This window comes from Eptesicus fuscus, chromosome 3, assembly GCF_027574615.1.
Source record: "Eptesicus fuscus isolate TK198812 chromosome 3, DD_ASM_mEF_20220401, whole genome shotgun sequence".
In the NCBI taxonomy this organism is placed as follows: domain Eukaryota; kingdom Metazoa; phylum Chordata; class Mammalia; order Chiroptera; family Vespertilionidae; genus Eptesicus; species Eptesicus fuscus.
The window spans coordinates 21,819,898-21,837,840 of NC_072475.1; the positions used below are offsets into that span (position 1 = coordinate 21,819,898).

A 17,943-nucleotide genomic window follows, 5' to 3' on the forward strand; every position below is an offset into this window, starting at 1 on the left:
GACATGGGAACTTCAAAAAAGTCTCATTTAGTCATTCAACAGATAGAGCATAACCCTAAGTATCGGTGAAGTAATAATGATCAAGGCAGACATAATAAGTTGAACTACCCCTTAGTAGAGAAATGGATAAGGCGAACGATGGCCTATTTACACAATGAAAAATTTAATAGATGCTAAAATGAATGAGCTAACTCTACATGTATGAACAGATATATATATATTTTTTTCACATACCATATAATTCATCCATTTAAAGTATAAAAGTTAATGGTTTTTCATACATTTACAGAGTTGTGTAACCATCATCACAATTGCTTTTAAAACACTTTTATTTTCCAAAAAGATATATATTTTTAAAAGATAATCTTAAGTTCAGAAAGCATATTGCAAAAGATACACAAATATGATAACACACATGTAAAACCCCAAAACACTCAGGGAACTAATACCAACCTCAGGAGTGTATTCACAACAGCTTCTTTCTGTTTGTAAAGAGAACTATTTGAACTAAATATGGAAGAAATGTAAGCACCTCTTCTATCTTGTTGTGGGAATGGCTATCACCTGTCTTTACTTTTCTGAATTTGTCAGTTATTTCTGAATTTAATAAAAATAAAAGTGAGTTAGTGAACACAGTGCAGTGAAGCAAGGAGACTGGCAGGGGTTATAATCTGTGAGGAAGAAAGATTCTGCATGTGGTGGGGGTGTTCCTTGGTACCCCACACGCCCCCTTGTGGAGGAGACCCTTTATTTTTCCTTGGGGGTGAAGGTCATTAAAGGACCATGTCTTTCTCCTGATTTTTGCATTTATTCCTGTTGGAGGGAGGGGAAGTGCCATATTAAGGTCTCTTTTAATCTAAATCTCCAAACTGGGAGACAGATAAGCATAAAATGTCAAATGTTTGGAATACGTTCTGTTGTCTTGTTTTAGAAAACAAACCAGTCCTACAGTCTGCCGACATGACATTCTATCCTAGGGAAGTGCTGTAGAATGGGTTAAACAACAGAAGGAACACTTAGGATAAGATTATTTTCCCCCTGCAGGGTGGTACGGAGTAAAGAAGGTAGGTTTCAGAGCCAGAAGATCTGAGTTTGCACCCTGCCCCCATCATTCACTAAAATTTTTGGGAAACATCTTAATTTCTCAGTGTTTTCAATGCACTGCTCAATCTATAAAATGACAAAGAATCCTAAGCTGTCTCCTTCAGAGAGTTTTTGCCCCAAATCAATTCATGGGTAATTACACTATCTGTAAATAAATAATAAAAAATAGTGATAATGATGATGATTTGAACAAAGCAAACTAAGAAGCTCCTTTTTATGCATACAAAATGCATAAAATACAATATTTTTGTTTGTTTCCTAGCTAGAGAAATATATGTAAATCTTTCTGAAATAAATGACTTGTTTAAGAAACACTGATGTTAGGTGCCCGAGAAACATATTTCATTTTCTAAAAGCAAGTGACATACTTATCTGTCTGTTTTTGTTAGTGTGTTGTCAAACCTAGGGATACTGAATGTAATGAGATGCAAACATAACAAGATGTAATGCAACGTGAACATTTGAAAGGGGAATAATGACATGTGCATGTCTGATGGGGCCCTAATGAGATGTACAAATAGAAATGCACATAGAAATGTGCATGGGTAATGGTGTAATGAGATGCATAAATGGATGGGTGTAATGATAAAGGCATTTAAGGGGATGTAATGCGATTTATAAATGGAAGCATTAAATGGGGAGGGTGGGAAGGGCAGGTTGTGATAAGAAGGAGAGAGAAAGAATGCAGTGCTATGCATGAATGGAGGAGCTAATAATATGTGCATGATGAGGATGTAATGAGATAAAAATGGAGTGGCATAATGAGGTTCGCAGATGGAAGGATGTAATGAGCTGTGCAGAAAGGAGGGAATAATGAGAAGCATAAAAGGAAGGATTTAATACTCTGCATGAAGAAATGGACATAAAAAGATGAGAGGACTGAAAGGAGGAGCAGTAAAAAAGGGACATTGGTGGAGGGATGGGGAATAACAAGGTGAGCAAATGGAGCACTCTAATGAGATGCTGGAATTAAAGCGTGCAATGAGGTGTGCCCATTTAGGGAATAATTAGACACACACATAGGATTATAATGAGGTACTGGGCCCTGATCAGACATGGACCATAGCATTCAGTTCTTACAAAGGAGGTGAAAATGGAAAACAATTCAGAAAAAAGCCATGGAGATATCTAAATTGTTACAAACCCAGAAAAGAGAAAATTGAACCACAGCCTAGGAATTTATGAAGTAATGGTTGTATAGGTGCTGTTTGGGGAATTTATTCTGTGCCAGGTGCTCTGCTGGGTGTTTAATTAAATGTATCATCTCATTTCCCCTTCCTAGCAATTCTATGAGGCAGGTGGATTAGTTCCTGGATTATAGATGAAGACTGAGCTACAGCGAGGTCAACCAATTTATTCAGATTACTAGAGCACATCAGTGGTGGAGATATGAATCAGGCCAAGTCAACCGGATGCCAGTTACCTTTGTCTTCCTCTGGTGCTTCTGTAAAAGCAGTCTGTCACACCTCCTGCCTCAGAGTCGCCTGGATCACTTGTCAAAGATGCAGAGTCCCAGGCTCACCCCAGTGAGTACCATTCGCAAGTTCCACAGAGGCCCTGGAAACTTGCATTTGAATAAGCTCTCCAGGGCATCCTGCATGCACTAAATAAAGTCTGGGCACTGTTTAGTGAGACCTGCACTAGAGTGGGGGGTTTTCTAATGCTTCCCATTAGCTCTGGGAAAAGATTGTGAAGAAAGGGACATACATTCAGCATGAGCAACGTGGGCTGGCTGCAGGGGCACTGTAGCAGGAACTGCCAGGCCCTGGGTGAGGCATCAAGTGAGTCCGTGCACTGTATTTGACAGGGGACTTAAAAAAGAAAGTCCCCTTCCCTTCAGATTGGTCTTCAATAGGAGCCCCAAATTATATTGAAAATAATATAAAATGCAAAAATGTATTGAAAATAATTAGACTCTAGGAAATGTTGGTTTGCCGAATTAAAAAAAAGAGAAAAAAAAAAGAGAGATCACTCCATAGGCTTGCAAGGACTTTGAAGAGGATAATGTGTTCTTAGAACCCAAAGTTGGCCAATCTACATGCAACTTTCAGGGTTCTAAAAAAAGCAAATAGTGCCACTGTTCTCTTTCTTGATATGTCTAGTATCGAGATATTTAAATTGCTATGATTTTTTAGCTTAAAAACCCAGAATTTATATTTTGAAATGGGTGTTAATTTTGAATGACTACTCACATATTAGTGACACAGCCTCTGCTCAGAACATTTTTAGAAGTTTCTTTTGGGATGTATTTAGAGTATATTCACGGAGTGGTCTCTTTTTATAATAGACCTGAGCCTGGATAAAATTTTGGCTGTTGTGAAAATAAAGCTCATTCTCAAGAGATGGAGCCTTTGTTATTCTTTTTTTTTTTTGAGGGGGGGGGGTGGTTCTTGCAGAGGGAGTGCAATATTAGTTACCATTTACTGAACACTTACTATGTGCCAGTTACTGTTCCAAGAATTTTACATGTATTATATCTTCTAAATCTCACAAAATCTCTGTGAAATGGGTACTAGTACTTTCAGCACTTGGCAGGTAGAGAAGATGAGAGGCAGAGGACTTAAATACAAGAACTAGGAAGTGGTAGAACCAGGATTTGAACCAAGATCCCGAGCTTTTAACTACCACACTTTCACCTTGCTTGAAAAGAGGTGCTGTTGATTCTAATAGTTCAGTGCCCAGTGTTTGTAAGTAGTCACACACTATTCATAATCATGTCAAGGGAAAAAGAAAAAAATTTCCCTCATGCATTGATTATTTAAGAAAAGAACCTAAACCACCATTGGATTAGCAGACATTTCAGAGGAACTGCATACCTCTGTTCCCCTAGGAATAGAGTTATTTCAGTAACCATTTTCTAGTCTTCCTTTTTTTTTTTTTTCAATTTCCCTGACTGATGCAGAACATCTGGCTGACTGTGAAGGAATGTTCACTACAGTAGTAAAATTGACATGTTTCATTATAGGACAGTCTGGCTTGTGTAACCTGAAGGAGGTACAATACAATATGTGTGATAAACCAAGAGTTAAATAAATCAAGAAAATATTTCTTATGCCAATTTTAATTTCTTTAAAAAAGCTTATGTACAACAGAAGTACAGTGTATGTGGAGAGTAGAGTTTATCAATTAGCCAAGTATAAGGGTAATAACTTTCTAACTTTTCAATAGTGAATGGAACTGTCACTTACATTCAATGTGTTTACAAAATCACATGCAATCACTTAATGAGTTGTGTGTAAGGAATTGCTTAAATGAGGGGTCCTATAGATTGTTATAATGTACAGCTCTTAAGGGGAAAAAAATGAATTCAAATGGAGGTAGAGTATTTTGGGAGGCAAAGTTTAGAATTTGGCTGGACTTTCACGCTCAGTGGTCCCAAGGCATCAATAAAAGTCGTGCTTGTAAAAGTCTCCAGAAGGCGTGTCAGTTCTCAAGGACTCTTCACCTTCGAGCCTCTCCTCTTACGTTAATCACATTAATCCCAGATGAACATTTACGAGGCTTTGGTGGAGGAGTGGGAGTCCACTGGTACTACATAAACTGTGATAAAAATCCATCTTGTGCTTAAGCTAATACTCTCCCGGTGCTACCTAGCATTGCAAGCCTTACGCACAGAGCCTGGTGTAAACGCGGCCCTGGTCACAGCCTCTCTCCCCTTGCTCGGTTGTCTGTCTGCCTTAGCCTTGGCCAGCCTTGTGATAAATGAGTTTGTGTCCTTGTTTCCAAGGGGGAATAGCAGAGCATCTGTTGGGGCTGAGAGGAAAAGCAGAGTGTTCTTGTGCAAAGATGCACAAATCCATCATCTTCTTCGTTCAGAAAATAACTTTTTTTTTTCTGGGCTCAAAAATGCATCTTTATGTTTCTCAAATCAGGTTTCCTATGTGTACACTTTTCTGTAGCATTTTAAATCTTTCCTTTTGGTCTGCATCTTTACCCTCTATCATCTCAAACATAGATCTACATCTTTGAAATCTTTTATCATTTCATTACCACTGAGCCAAACAAACAAACAAACAAACACAAAACAAACAAACAAACAAACCCCAAACCTCAGTTTAGCACTTGAACTGAGAAAAAGCATATTTCCATTTTACTTTAAATCTATCATCTCAGCTCCCAAATGAATGTTCCTCATTAGCCTGATGATCCTGCTATTCTTCTCCAGTAAGTTCATGGTTCCTTTCTCTAAGAATTTCATCTCAGACATTCTCTTTCTCAAACCTCCCACATTCTAGCCCTCCTTTTCCCACCCCACTTTTAGCTGATGGCCTCACCTCTTATTTCACCGAAAAAGATGAAAAGCCATCAAAAAGCACTACCACATCTTTCCACCATCCAATCTCCTACTTGATCTGGGTCTGCATGCAGTGACTTTTCCCTCTCATCTGCTTACTATTTTCACTCTCTATTGCATCATCCCAACAACTTTCAAACATGCTCTGGGGTTTCCATATTAAACCATCTCCATACTTCCTCCATTACCAGCCCATTCAGCGCCAGACTTTTACAACAGCTTTCTACATATGCTGTTTCCTTCCTCATTCTTTCCTCCCCAGCATTTCTCCACCGACTTCTGTTTGCACCTCGCCCTTCAAACTCCATTCAAATTGCTCTTTCCAAGTTGCCCAAATGGATGGACACTTTTGTGTACATATCTTCTTGATCTGGCTGCCGAATCCCATCCATGCCCTGACTCTTTCTTGGACATTCTCTTGATATCTGTGACCTCTACACTTCCTGGGTCTCTTTTGTCTCTCGGCTGCTCTCTGGGTTGATTCTTGAACTGGGTCCTTTTCCTTTCTGTACTCCTCCCAGATTGCTTTAATCTCCCTGAGGCTCTCATCACCTTTACGCTGAGGATGTCCTCATTTGTATTTCTGTCCTAAACCTCTTCACATTTGCCTGCTAGACAATTCCACTGGAACATCCCATAGGCATTTTCCATGTAAGATGATTGAAAGCCTCCCTCCCCCTCATACCCCACCCATTAGTTGGTTATGTCCCTTTTATCTCCAAAATGTGTATGGATGTGTCATTTATCCTATCCCGATTGGGACCATCCCAGTTTAAGCTGCTCTCTTCTCTCATCTGGATCATCTATCGTCTCCTGTGTGATCTCCCTGATTCTGCTTTTGCCCCTGTCTGATCTAGTCTCCACACCGCAGACTGAGAGATCTTTTGAAGACAAGCTGGGTAGTGTCTGCTGCTCAAACTCTTTAGGGATGCCCACAGACTGCAATAAAATCACAGCTCCTTGCCATGGCTTACGAGGCCAGAGGGCAGTTCCCCCAGATGAACTCTCGCCTTGCCCTTTTGGCCACTGGGCTCCACCTTGATCCTTCTACCTCCTCCAACGCCGTGGAAGGGGAGCGAGTTCCCACAGGGTAGGCATGCCCATCCACAGCGATATAGGAAGAAGAAACAGTTAGAACTTTCACTTTACTTTTCATCTCATGCTTTAAAACTTCCATTTTTGAATGTGTCTTATAATGGAAATGAGTGTAATAATACATGTACATAATCTATAAGTAAATAAATACAAACATGGAGGGTGCCTGCTCAGAAATTTTTCTGATGGGAAGTGTGATTTAAATTCAGAGGAGAATGCTCTAATATGCCAAGGTTTTTACCTTGCTTTGCTTATTCTTTCTCTCCTTTTGGTTTTTGATCTCAAGGTCTTTGTGCAAAACATTCTCTCTGCCAGGAAAACTCATCAGACATCACCTCAGAGAAGCCTCCCTTGATCACCCAACAAATGCTCCCTTCATCACTTTCTTCAGGAATTTTATATTATATTTTTACTAGAGGCCAGGTGCACAAAATTCATGAACTGGGGATCCCTCAACCCGGCCTGCACCCTCTCACAGTCTGGAAGCCCTCGGGGGATGTCTGACTGACAGCTTAGGCCCGCTCCCTGTCAGTCGGACATCCTTAGCACTGCCATGGAGGCAGGAGAGGCTCCTGCCACTGCTGCTGTGCTCACTAGCCATGAGCCTGGCTTCTGGCTGAGTGGCACTCCCCCTGTGGGAGCCACTGACTAACAGGGGGAAGCTCCTGCATTGAGTGTCTGCCCCCTAATGGTCAGTGCATGTCATAGTGAGCAGTTGAGCATCCTTAGCATATCATTAGCATATTATGCTTTGATTGGTTGAACGGACGACCAGATGACCGGACACTTAGCATATTAGGTTTTTATTATATAGGATAGTCTCTATCAGGGTGGAGTTGTGTATTTATTTACTTGTATATTACTGTCTCCAACAGGGCAGGACATGATTGCTTATGTTGGGTCTCTGCACAGTGCTTGGCATAGAGCAGGCATTCCCCCCAAATATTTTTAGCTGACTGAATGAACTTAGGGTCACATTTACCATATCTGTACAGTGATTTTTTTTTTTTTTGTCTCCTCCATGTCATTGCTGGTGTCATTCCCTTTACATGGAACCATTTTCCTCTTTCTTTAAAAAACCCAGACTCTGTATTTTAATGCCCACTAGCCTCCCAACCAGTTTGCTCTTCATCAGGAGTGTCCCAGATATTGGCATCTGCAGCCACACCCCCCACCTTCAATCTGCCCTCCTAACCCCCTTGCCTTCAGTTTCCTGCCATGATTTGCATTCTCATGGAGTTCACCCCTTAATCCCTGGATTTACCCCTTGGCCTGCCTTCTTTGGATAGGCTCTTTTCACACATTCTTTTAATCTCCTTACCTCACCTTAGGTTTTTAGACACTGCCTATCAGATTTTCCTGGTTTTGGGCTCAGAGCCCAGGAGTCCCCACCCCCATCTAGGCTTCTGCAATCCCAAATCGAATTCTCATTTACTGCATTCCCATCTAGCTTGCTCTGAAAGTGAGGTTCACCATAGCTAACCTCTCTCCAACACCATGATTCATTCACACTGTTCTCCCTTGAGGCTGGCCTGCAACACTTGTCACTCACATCACACGTGTAGACTTAAATTTCTCCTAAGAATTTGAATAGTTAACAGCCTTTAGTATAATAAGCCCATTTCTTATTTACTTCCTTACGCATTTATTTATTAAAGTGCTGTATTAACAGTATATCTCAAAACACTCAATCTAAGCCTAGGGAGCATCGGGTCTCCTTTTGTTCCACACAGAATTGCTGCTTTAGTTTTATTTGGGCTTGGACAGAGCTGCCAATTACTCTGGGAACTGTCAAGTGTGTTCGTAGCAATGTGGACTGAAAACAAATCTCCAAATGTTAGCCAGATGGGGCCCATTTTGTTTCAGCAGCAAATTAAATTTTTTTTGGTTTTGTTTCCATAATGGGCATAGTCTTGAGACCTCATCTCTATGGCATATGGAATTTCTCCAGGCTTTGGGAACTGGAACATGTGTGTCAATAAAGGAGACTTCTCTCTCAAATTCTAGTCCGGGAGCAATTCCCCAGTCAACTTACTGTCTGGTCCTCTGATGATCAGAGCGCCTCTGAAGGGTGGAAATATTAACTGTATCTCTGTTTACTCCATGGAGGCCATTCTCCCCATTTCTTAAACAAATCAATGGATTTTCTACCCTTTTAAAAAAATCCTTATTCTATAATGAAAATTGATTACCTTAAGTAAGCTGCTCATTTACATTTCCTTACATAAAACAGTATACCTAAAAGTGGTACTTGTACAATGAAATTTTTTCCTTGATTACAAAAGAAATACATATTTCTTAGAGAAGATTTAGAAAATACTAGTCCCATCAACCAGAGCTAACCATTGCTCACATTTGGGTATATTTCCTTTTGGTTGTTTTAGTGGGCAATCCTCTAAGTAATCTTTATATAAATAAATTTGTATATTGTAATGTGGTATTTCATATAAATATAGTTTCATGTCATTGAACATTTCCAATAATTTGCATGGTTCCTTAATATTCTTCCATATGGATGAATATATTACTTTAATTCTCCCATCTCTAGATATATCTATATATCTCTATATTTATATCTAAGACTCTCTTTCTCCCATCTTTAGATATTTAGGCTATTTACAAATCACTCCACAGTACTTTTTGGTATGTGTGTTTTAAGTTTTGTACACATTTCAGATAATTTCTTTAGAACAGATTCCTAGAAATAGGATCACTGTGTTAAAGGATATGAATATTTTTAAGACTCTTGACCAGCATTGCTAAATTGTTTTTTAGGAATGTTGAAATAATTTACACTTCAACTAGAAATGTGTGAGAGTGTCTGAACTCCCTTAATCTAGTTAACACTGATTATTGTCTTTTAAAAAATGAATTAAATAGGGCCATTCTATTTTAATTTCAGTGTTTATATCTTGACTACTAATGAGACTGAATACTTTTTCTGGACTTCAAGTCTTATTTGCTCATGCCTTTGACCAACCCCGATGATTAATTTGAATGAGCTTAAGTATCTTAAGAATATTAAACTTTGCCTTGTATGCTGTGACACATATTTTCATTTAAGTTATTGTATACACAGGTTTTATAAACTTTATATTTTTATGGAGTCAAATCTATCAATCCTCAACTCTTAGACATTACTTACAAATTTAATTAAATTTTAATTAATTAAATATATAATGTAACAAATACTCATGTACTTGTCAGCCAAATTAATACTCATATTTTGCTTCTTATTTTTTTAAAACAAAATTATAGATGAAATAGAGATCTCCTTAATCTTGTTCCCAGTAACACTTCCCTCCCTCTTTCCCCCATTTCCTTGTTATCTAGAGACAATGCCATCATGCATTTGGTGTGAGTCTAAATACGGCGCTATATTTTGATCACAAGTATATATGTACCCATAAATAATGCATAGTACTGCTTAGTGTGCTTTAAAAATTTATGCAAGCTAGCATGCTATTCATGTCATACCATACTCTTGCAACTTTCTTAATAGAACTCAATATTCTGTTTTCAAGATTTATCCCATGTTGCTACATATAGATCTAATTAATTCCCTTTTATTGCCTGTATAACAAACATGACTATACCACAACATTTTTTTCTTTCTTCTACTGATGTTCATTTTCATTGCTTCTGATTACATATATATATATATATATATATACATATATATATATATATATATATTTATGCATACATACACGAGTGGCCAGATTATTATGATCTCTGAACGCATAATAATCTGGCTATATATATATATATATATATATATATATATATATACAAGTGGCCAGATTATTATGATCTCTGAATGCATAATAATCTGACCACTCAATATATATATATATATATATATATATATATATATATATATATATGTGTGTGTGTGTGTGTGTGTAAACAGTGCTCAGTTAACATCTGTTCATGTCTCCTAATACAGGTATGTGAGAGTTCTACCTAGAAAAGGAATTGCAAGATAATAGGGTACAATGAATTTATAATATAACCAGCTATTGCCAGATTGCTCTTTTAAAAAGGTTGTAAAGGAAAATTTGACTTAACCCTTTGCACTCGCTTGCTTTTTTCTCAATTCCTTTATTCTACTCGGGATTTAATTTTTTAAATACCCCAGATTTTACAAAGCACGGCAGTAGAATAAAAAACTGGAGTTTCTTTTCATACAAACTTATTCATTTGGATTTTTTTATATTTCAAATTATCGATACATTCAATACAATTCGACATACGAGCTGCTACCCATGCTAACCGTGTCGAGTCACACTCGACATCCGAGTGCAAAACGTTAAACCTTGTCTAGGACAAAAAATTTTTGTACATTATAATAAAAAACGTCTTTATGGAAAGAAAGACGCATCTCTGATAAAATGTTTAAACTCTGTTTACAGAGAACTTAAATATTCTCATGGCGGGTGATAAATACAATGTTATGAATGTTAATTAACAAGATAGGGGACTCCTTTGGAGGGGATGCTTAAACATTTTTTTAAATTAGCTTTAAATGAGAGGAAGACTTCTGGAAAGCTAGTTACTCACCCACGTTGACTGTCAGCTAGCTGTCTAACTTAATTATTATATATTTTATTATATACACTGTATATTTATATTTGAGTCTGATTTAATTATTACATACTAGAGGCCTGCTGCATGAATTTGTGCATGGGTGGGGTCCAGCGACCCATCCTGATTGGGGCTGATTGGGCTGGGCTGGCCGGGGGGTACAAGGGAGGTTGGCCAGCCAATCCCGCCCCCTGGTCGAACTCCCAGTCCAGGGGACTATTTGATATTATCCTTTTATTATATAGGAGGATATTTTTTCTTAAATACTAGTACTTTTTTCCTAAATAGGTAAACCTGTTTTATTCTCATTTATTGTATATAAACATTCTCATTCTTTTATGTATTTGCCAAGACTTTTATTGTCACCATTTTTTATTCTCACCATTTTTTTCTTTATTGATTAAGGTATTACATATGTGTCCTTATCCCCCCAATGCCCCCCCCCCCCATGCCCTCACCTCCCTGGTGTCTGTGTCCATTGGTTATGCTTATATGCATGCATACAAGTCCTTTGGTTGATCTCTCCCTCTTACCCCCACCCTCTCACCAGTTTTTGATCATTGTAAAATGGGGTTATCATTTAAAAAATTTTAAATAAATTATTTCAATGATTTTTAGTGAGTCTAAACATCTTACATTTTTGGTCATTTGAGTTTCCTGTTTGGTGAATTTTCTGTTCATGTTCTTCGTTAAATTTTTTCTTCGGTTGATTGTCTCTTCTGTGTTGATTTATAGAAGATTTTGTGTGTGAGTTATACATATTTCAAATACTTTCTTACAGCTTGTTCGTACCTTTTAACTTTGTTATGGTGTGTTTTGTTATAGAGAAATTTAAACTTTTTGTGTAGCCAAATCTGTTATTCATATTTGCTTCATGATTTCTGTTCACTTAGGTCTTAAGAAATCCTTTCTTATCCTGAAGTCATAAAGGTAAACTTCAATATTTTCTTCTACTTCTAAGGTTTCATTGATTACATTTAGGCCTCTAATCTATCTGGAGTTGATTTATGTATATAATGTCTGGGAGGGATCTAATTTTATCTTTTCAATCTGGAAAGTCACCTGTCCCCATACTATTTTGAAAAGATTTCATTTTCTTTTCCTTAAAAAAAAAAATCTACCAAGTGTCTATATATGCTTGGGGCTATATCTGGAATCTTCATTCTTTACCATTAATTTATCCCTGCAGCAATAATCATGCTCTCATCTGTTGTTTTTGTTTTTTTTAAGAGCTAACATTTGGTACTTATTATGTTACACAGGAATTGTTCTAAGGGATTTGTATGTATTATTTGATCATTACAATCCTGTTGGTAGATATTCTTAAAAACACTGATTTTATTTTTTATTTATTTATCTTTATTGTTGGAAGTATTACAGATGTCCCCTTCTACACCCCCCTCCCCGCCCATTAACTCCCTCCACCCTTCTCCTGCCCCACCCCAACCCCCAAGGCTTCACTGCACCAGTGAACTATGAAAAGGGATGGGTCACTCCAGGCAGAAACTTTTAAAAGTCCGTCTGTGATTCTCTGAGTTCCCTGTCTTCCTCCACCCTGGTGATTGTAGATGCAAATGTTGATATTGAGTTGCCAGAAGATGAACACAGAACAGAAGATGCATCTGGAATTCTAAGCCACCACATGGAGGACTGCGGCTCTGGAGAGCCAACCAGACCCACCACACACTTTGCATGGGGAAGAGACAATCTTTTTTTTTCCTTTTTCTTTTTTAAAATATATTTTATTGACTTTTTACAGAGAGGAAGGGAGAGGGATAGAGAGTTAGAAACATCGATCAGCCACCTCCTGCACACCTCCCACTGGGGATGTGCCCGCAACCAAGGTACATGCCCTTGACCGGAATCGAACCTGGACCCTTCAGTCTGCAGGCCAATGCTCTATCCACTGAGCCAAATCCCGGCTAGGGAGGGAAGAGACAATCTTTTGCACTCTAGTTCTATTGACTAGCTATGTGACCTTCACCAGGTCCTTTTGCTTCCAATTTTAACATCCAGAAAATGACAAGATTAATTTATTTATTCAGTTAGTTCCCATTATATATTGAGCTTCTACCAGGCACTGTGTGACTTTGGAAAAATAATAGTAAAAACGGTGCAATCCCTGCATCAAGCACTTTTCAAGTTAATAAATATCATATTGTTGATTTTCAGTTCTTTGAAATTCCAGAATTTTATTAAAAGGCAACGGAAAGAACAAGCCATCTAGCATCATATTCTAGAGAGTGAGGCATTTTCTCAGGAGTTTTCTCCTCCTTTCTAAATCCGCTTAGCCACAGTGTCAACTCCATCACCACAGCTGATGCAGAAACGCTCATCATTTTCAATCACCAGCGTATATTACAGTGTACATATGGTAAAAAAAAAAATAAAGCAGTCTTTGGACCATTCTCACAGCAATTTTGAATTTAGTGGGCACAACACTTCATAAAAAATAGAAGAAAATCAGTTTGATTGAGAAATACCCAGGCAGATAACTGCCAAATATGTACATTCTAGATGTTAAAGACTTTTTCAATTACTTATGAATAAACCAAATTATAAAACTAAAAAACTTGAAAGCATTTTGGTTTGCAGTTAAATTTTCTCTAGAGGACTATTTATTTGTATAAAATAGAAGAAATACAAATAAGTATACGTGAGCATGCACAAAACTGATCTGCCAAGTTTTAAAAAATCTCTTAGGACTCGAAGCAGCATGCCAAGTTCTAATTTACTAGTTGCCTCTAGTTAAAATACAGTTCACAATGAAAAATTTATAAGAATTTGAGGTATTGTCTCTAGACATGATACACAGTTTAAAATCTGAGTGAAATATACAAAGAATTCCATTCTACTTTGTATTGGTGCAATTTTGGCATTTCCTTTATTCTTTCATACTGCATACCTAATTCTTAAACCAAAGCCAAAAATAGTGATGCAATAGTTGAATGTGTCTTCAGTGTTTTACCCTAAATAAACTTCTGATTAATCAGACGCATTTGTCATCCTTTCACAAACCTTCAGCACTTAAGAGGTATTGAGTTAATTTTACAATATAACAGTTTTTGATTAAATTGCTACTTGTTTGTACTTTGAATTTATTTAATATTGGTATGTTTACTCCCCTTCTCAATAGTAAAACAAAGACAAGACCACGATCATATATGTATTCTTATGACCTCTGGTTTGCTTAGTAAGCATCCAATGGTTATTACTGTGTTTTCTAAAAGGTAAAACAAGAATAATCAAGATCTTTGAGCACAGTAAGGGCTTAGAGAAGTTGGTAATATTTGCTAAGGAGAGATCAATAATCAATCTCTATTCTCATTGTACATATTCTATTTTCCCTGAGTGATTCAATCCACTGTGATAATGTCAAGTGCTACCTTATGTTTCCCAAACCCATACCTCCAGTCCTGGTCTTCCTGAGATCCATTTCAATCACCATCATCACGTGGTTACCTATACAAACAACTCCAACTCAAATAAGTAAACCAGAATGCTTTACCTTCTTTTTCCACAGTGGCTTCCTTTGTGGTCTCTCTTTTTCAGGATGGAGCCATCATCCATTTACCCACACGATGCACCCGGAATCATCCTTGTTTCTTCCAGTTTCCTTATCAGGCACCGAGTGCTGTTGATTCTACTTCTTTAAGAACCTTGCATCCATCATCTTCCTACAACGTCCAGCTTTGATTCATGCCTTCATTTCCTACCTGATTACAGTAACAGCTTCCACAGTACTCTTCCTGCCTCCAGTCAGCTTTCCTCCAATCATTCTCTCCATACTTGGGCCTGTGACTTCTCTCTCACACAAAACTGACCACGTCAGTGTACGTCCATGTCCAGTTTCACTTTACTGATTGGATGGGTGTAGTTCCACATTCTGATCTTTTCCAGGTTTGGGGGCCTGCTGAGGTGACCTCAGGCCACTGTGTCCTGAGAGCTCTGGCCCTGTTTCCACACTCCTAAAATGCTCTGGGTCTCAAGTCATACTTGCCTGCCTCAGCACAGCTCCTTCTCCCTGACCATGCTTTCTCTCTTCCTGTTCACCTTATCTTCATCAATTTTTTCTGCTTTGTGGTGATTGCAGAGGACAAGGGCATGAGGGGAAGTTTGGAAGGTCTTCTTTTATAAAATGTTTTCTATTCCATGTCGTATGAGTAGTTTTTGAGTAGCTTTTAGTGGATTGTACCATGTCAGTCTGTGAGCCTCAAGCTACAGTGCCAATGTTTAACTAAGCTACTCCAGGGTATTGCTGCCTTGGCATCCATCTTGTTTGGCCAAGCAGCCCGTGGGGGCCTTAAACTGACACTGGCCACCTAATGCAAGTGCACGTTCCAGACAACAGCCTACAGAGTCACGAGCAAATGTAAGTTTCTGCTCTGATTTCCCCAACAGCCCTGTGATCAAGTTTTCCCTGCTTCCCAGGGCCTTCTCCTTGGGTGTGCCTTAGATAAGACTTTCATGGGCTTACCAAAACCCCACTCTTTTTGGTTTGAATTGGACAATCTGGCCTTAGTCTGGGAAACCCAAAGTACTCTCTCCACAGACCCAAATAAAGGCATGTGTCCCAGAACCTCTCTCTCTCTCTCTCTCTCTCTCTCTCTCTCTCTGCACCTTCCCTTAACCTCCCCAAGTGGCCCCTCAAGGCCTGCTGTGTACTTCCTCCAGGACCTGTGAGTAATAAACTGGTCTATTTCAGTTTCTCTTACGGTCTTTTGTTGTATGGGGCTCACCATCCGGCACCCTGTGCCCCACTTCACAAATGTTGATTTAACCAAGTCACAATAGGCAATGACCCTGTCTACTGACACCACTCTACCCTGAGGCCACTGTAGCGCCACATGAAATTTGGTGCTATATTACTTAATAAGTGTTTTTTAAAATAATAATAAAAGAAGATCAAGGTGAGAAGGAAAAATGGAACTGTTGAGAAATAGGCAAACTGCTTCAAGATAATCTTGAACCTTAGTTTAAAATAACATAACCCGGGAAAGAAGCATTTACCTTCTGCTGTGGAAATGTGGACTCCAGCATGGCTGTTTCGAAGCTGTGAGCACCCTCTACCTGGGTCTTCTCCCACAGAGATCTGAGAAATTGCACAGAACGGCTCTGGATGGACAGGGGCTCCGGAAATAGGCTCTGAAAGGGCATTAGTGAGAAAAACATGTTGTCTCTCGTCTCACCAAGATTGTTTAATTGGCCGAAACCGGTTTGGCTCTGTGGATAGAGCGTCAGCCTTCGGACTGAAAGGTCCCAGGTTCGATTCCGGTCAGGGGCATGTACCTTGGTTGCGGGCACATCCCCAGTAGGGGGTGTGCAAGAGGCAGCTGATTGATGTGTCTCTCTCATCGATGTTTCTAACTCTCTATCCCTCTCTCTTCCTCTCTGTAAAAAAATCAATAAAATATATTTTAAAAAAAGATTGTTTAATTGGCTACAGTGCACTATTTGGGCTTGGTTTGAACTTTAACATGGTTTAAATTTAAATGGAAGAACAAAGCTACCTTGAAGATTGAACATATGATATATTTTAGGCTTTTTATTTTTTAATAGAAAAATTGAAAGTATTGAGTAAGATTTTCAAGGCAGTTGACATTGATCTCTATAAATATTCCTAATCTTTGTAACATAGTATTTACTTCAATCATTTCCCAAGCATGTTACCTAATTGGAAAATGGTCAATATAAATATTTATTTTTCAAAGCTCTGAGAATTAATGGATAAAATTAAATCTAAAGCACAAATATCAGAGTAGATTATGAAGACTAGAAATTAAATAATTGAGTGTTCATTTTGCACATATTCAAATATGAACATTGTGAATAGATGTGTGGGAAACAAAAAACATTTTTAATCCTAAAACGTATAATGGATGGATATTCCTAAAACTTTAAGATATTCTGAGTGTTAGATAATAAGATTGTTAATGCAAAGAAAATCACATTTATGTATATTTCATTCAAGCTAATGAAAAAAAGTTCAAAGAAAAATTTAAATTGCGTTTGTATATTTACTAATCTATTATATTTTTAATAGTTATTTACATGTTGTGATGCTATAATTTTAAATGTAAGCATTTCAAGTCAAAGGAACAATTTTATAAAAACATACAGAACATAACAGAGAGCATAAAATATTATTTATATATATACACAAAACCATTTATGTATTATATTTTATGCTGAGGTATGACAAAATTATGATATTGGCTTATAAATCCCATTTTCTATGACAGTGACATCCAAGCATTGACTTATGAAACTGTCTATGTAGTTTGTGTTTAAGAAATTTCTATTTAGTAAATAAAAATTAGTAAGCTTTTTCCTGAGAAATATGTCATTACTATAAAGATGAGCTATTTCCTGTACTGAGTGGGGAAAGGTGAAGAACTTTATACTCTAAGTGGCCTGCAGATTAAAAAAGGCTAAGAGTCAGTACCAGGTAAGCTGATTATGCAGCCGTAATGTGGACACATCTGGGAATTTATTTATTACCAGAAAGTTATGTAGCACATGATTTTTCATTTAAAGAGAAGCAGAGCCTGGCCAGTGTGGCACAGTGGGTGAGAGTCAACCTATGAACCAGGAGGTCACAGGTTGGATTCCCGGTCAGGGCACATGTCCGAGTTGCAGGCTCAATCCCCAGTAGGGGGCATGCAGGAGACAGCTGATCAATGATTCTTATCATTGATGCTTCTATCTTCCTTCCTCTCTGAAATCAATAAAAATATATTTAAAAAAAAGAGAAGCAGAGCCTGATTTTATTAATCATCAATCCAAAGAGGAGCATTTAGACTGGAATCAGTGAGTTAGAGAGCTCCATGAATCTGTTGAATTGACAGAAGAAAGAGTCTGGC

The 17,943-nt window shown here is 38.0% G+C and overlaps 1 protein-coding gene across 2 annotated transcripts in view; it reads right to left on the bottom strand.

Moving 5' to 3' along the window:
* VEPH1 (ventricular zone expressed PH domain containing 1) overlaps positions 1 to 17,943 on the bottom strand; it is a 194,730-nt gene that overhangs the window by 30,164 nt on the left and 146,623 nt on the right. The window contains exon 10 of one of the 2 annotated variants that reach the window (XM_054713668.1): positions 16,091 to 16,225. The exons of the other annotated variant lie outside the window; for it this stretch is intronic. Within the exon in view, the coding sequence (XP_054569643.1) occupies positions 16,091 to 16,225 (135 nt within the window). The remainder of the gene's footprint in view (positions 1 to 16,090; positions 16,226 to 17,943) is intronic. 2 annotated transcript variants of the gene reach the window in all.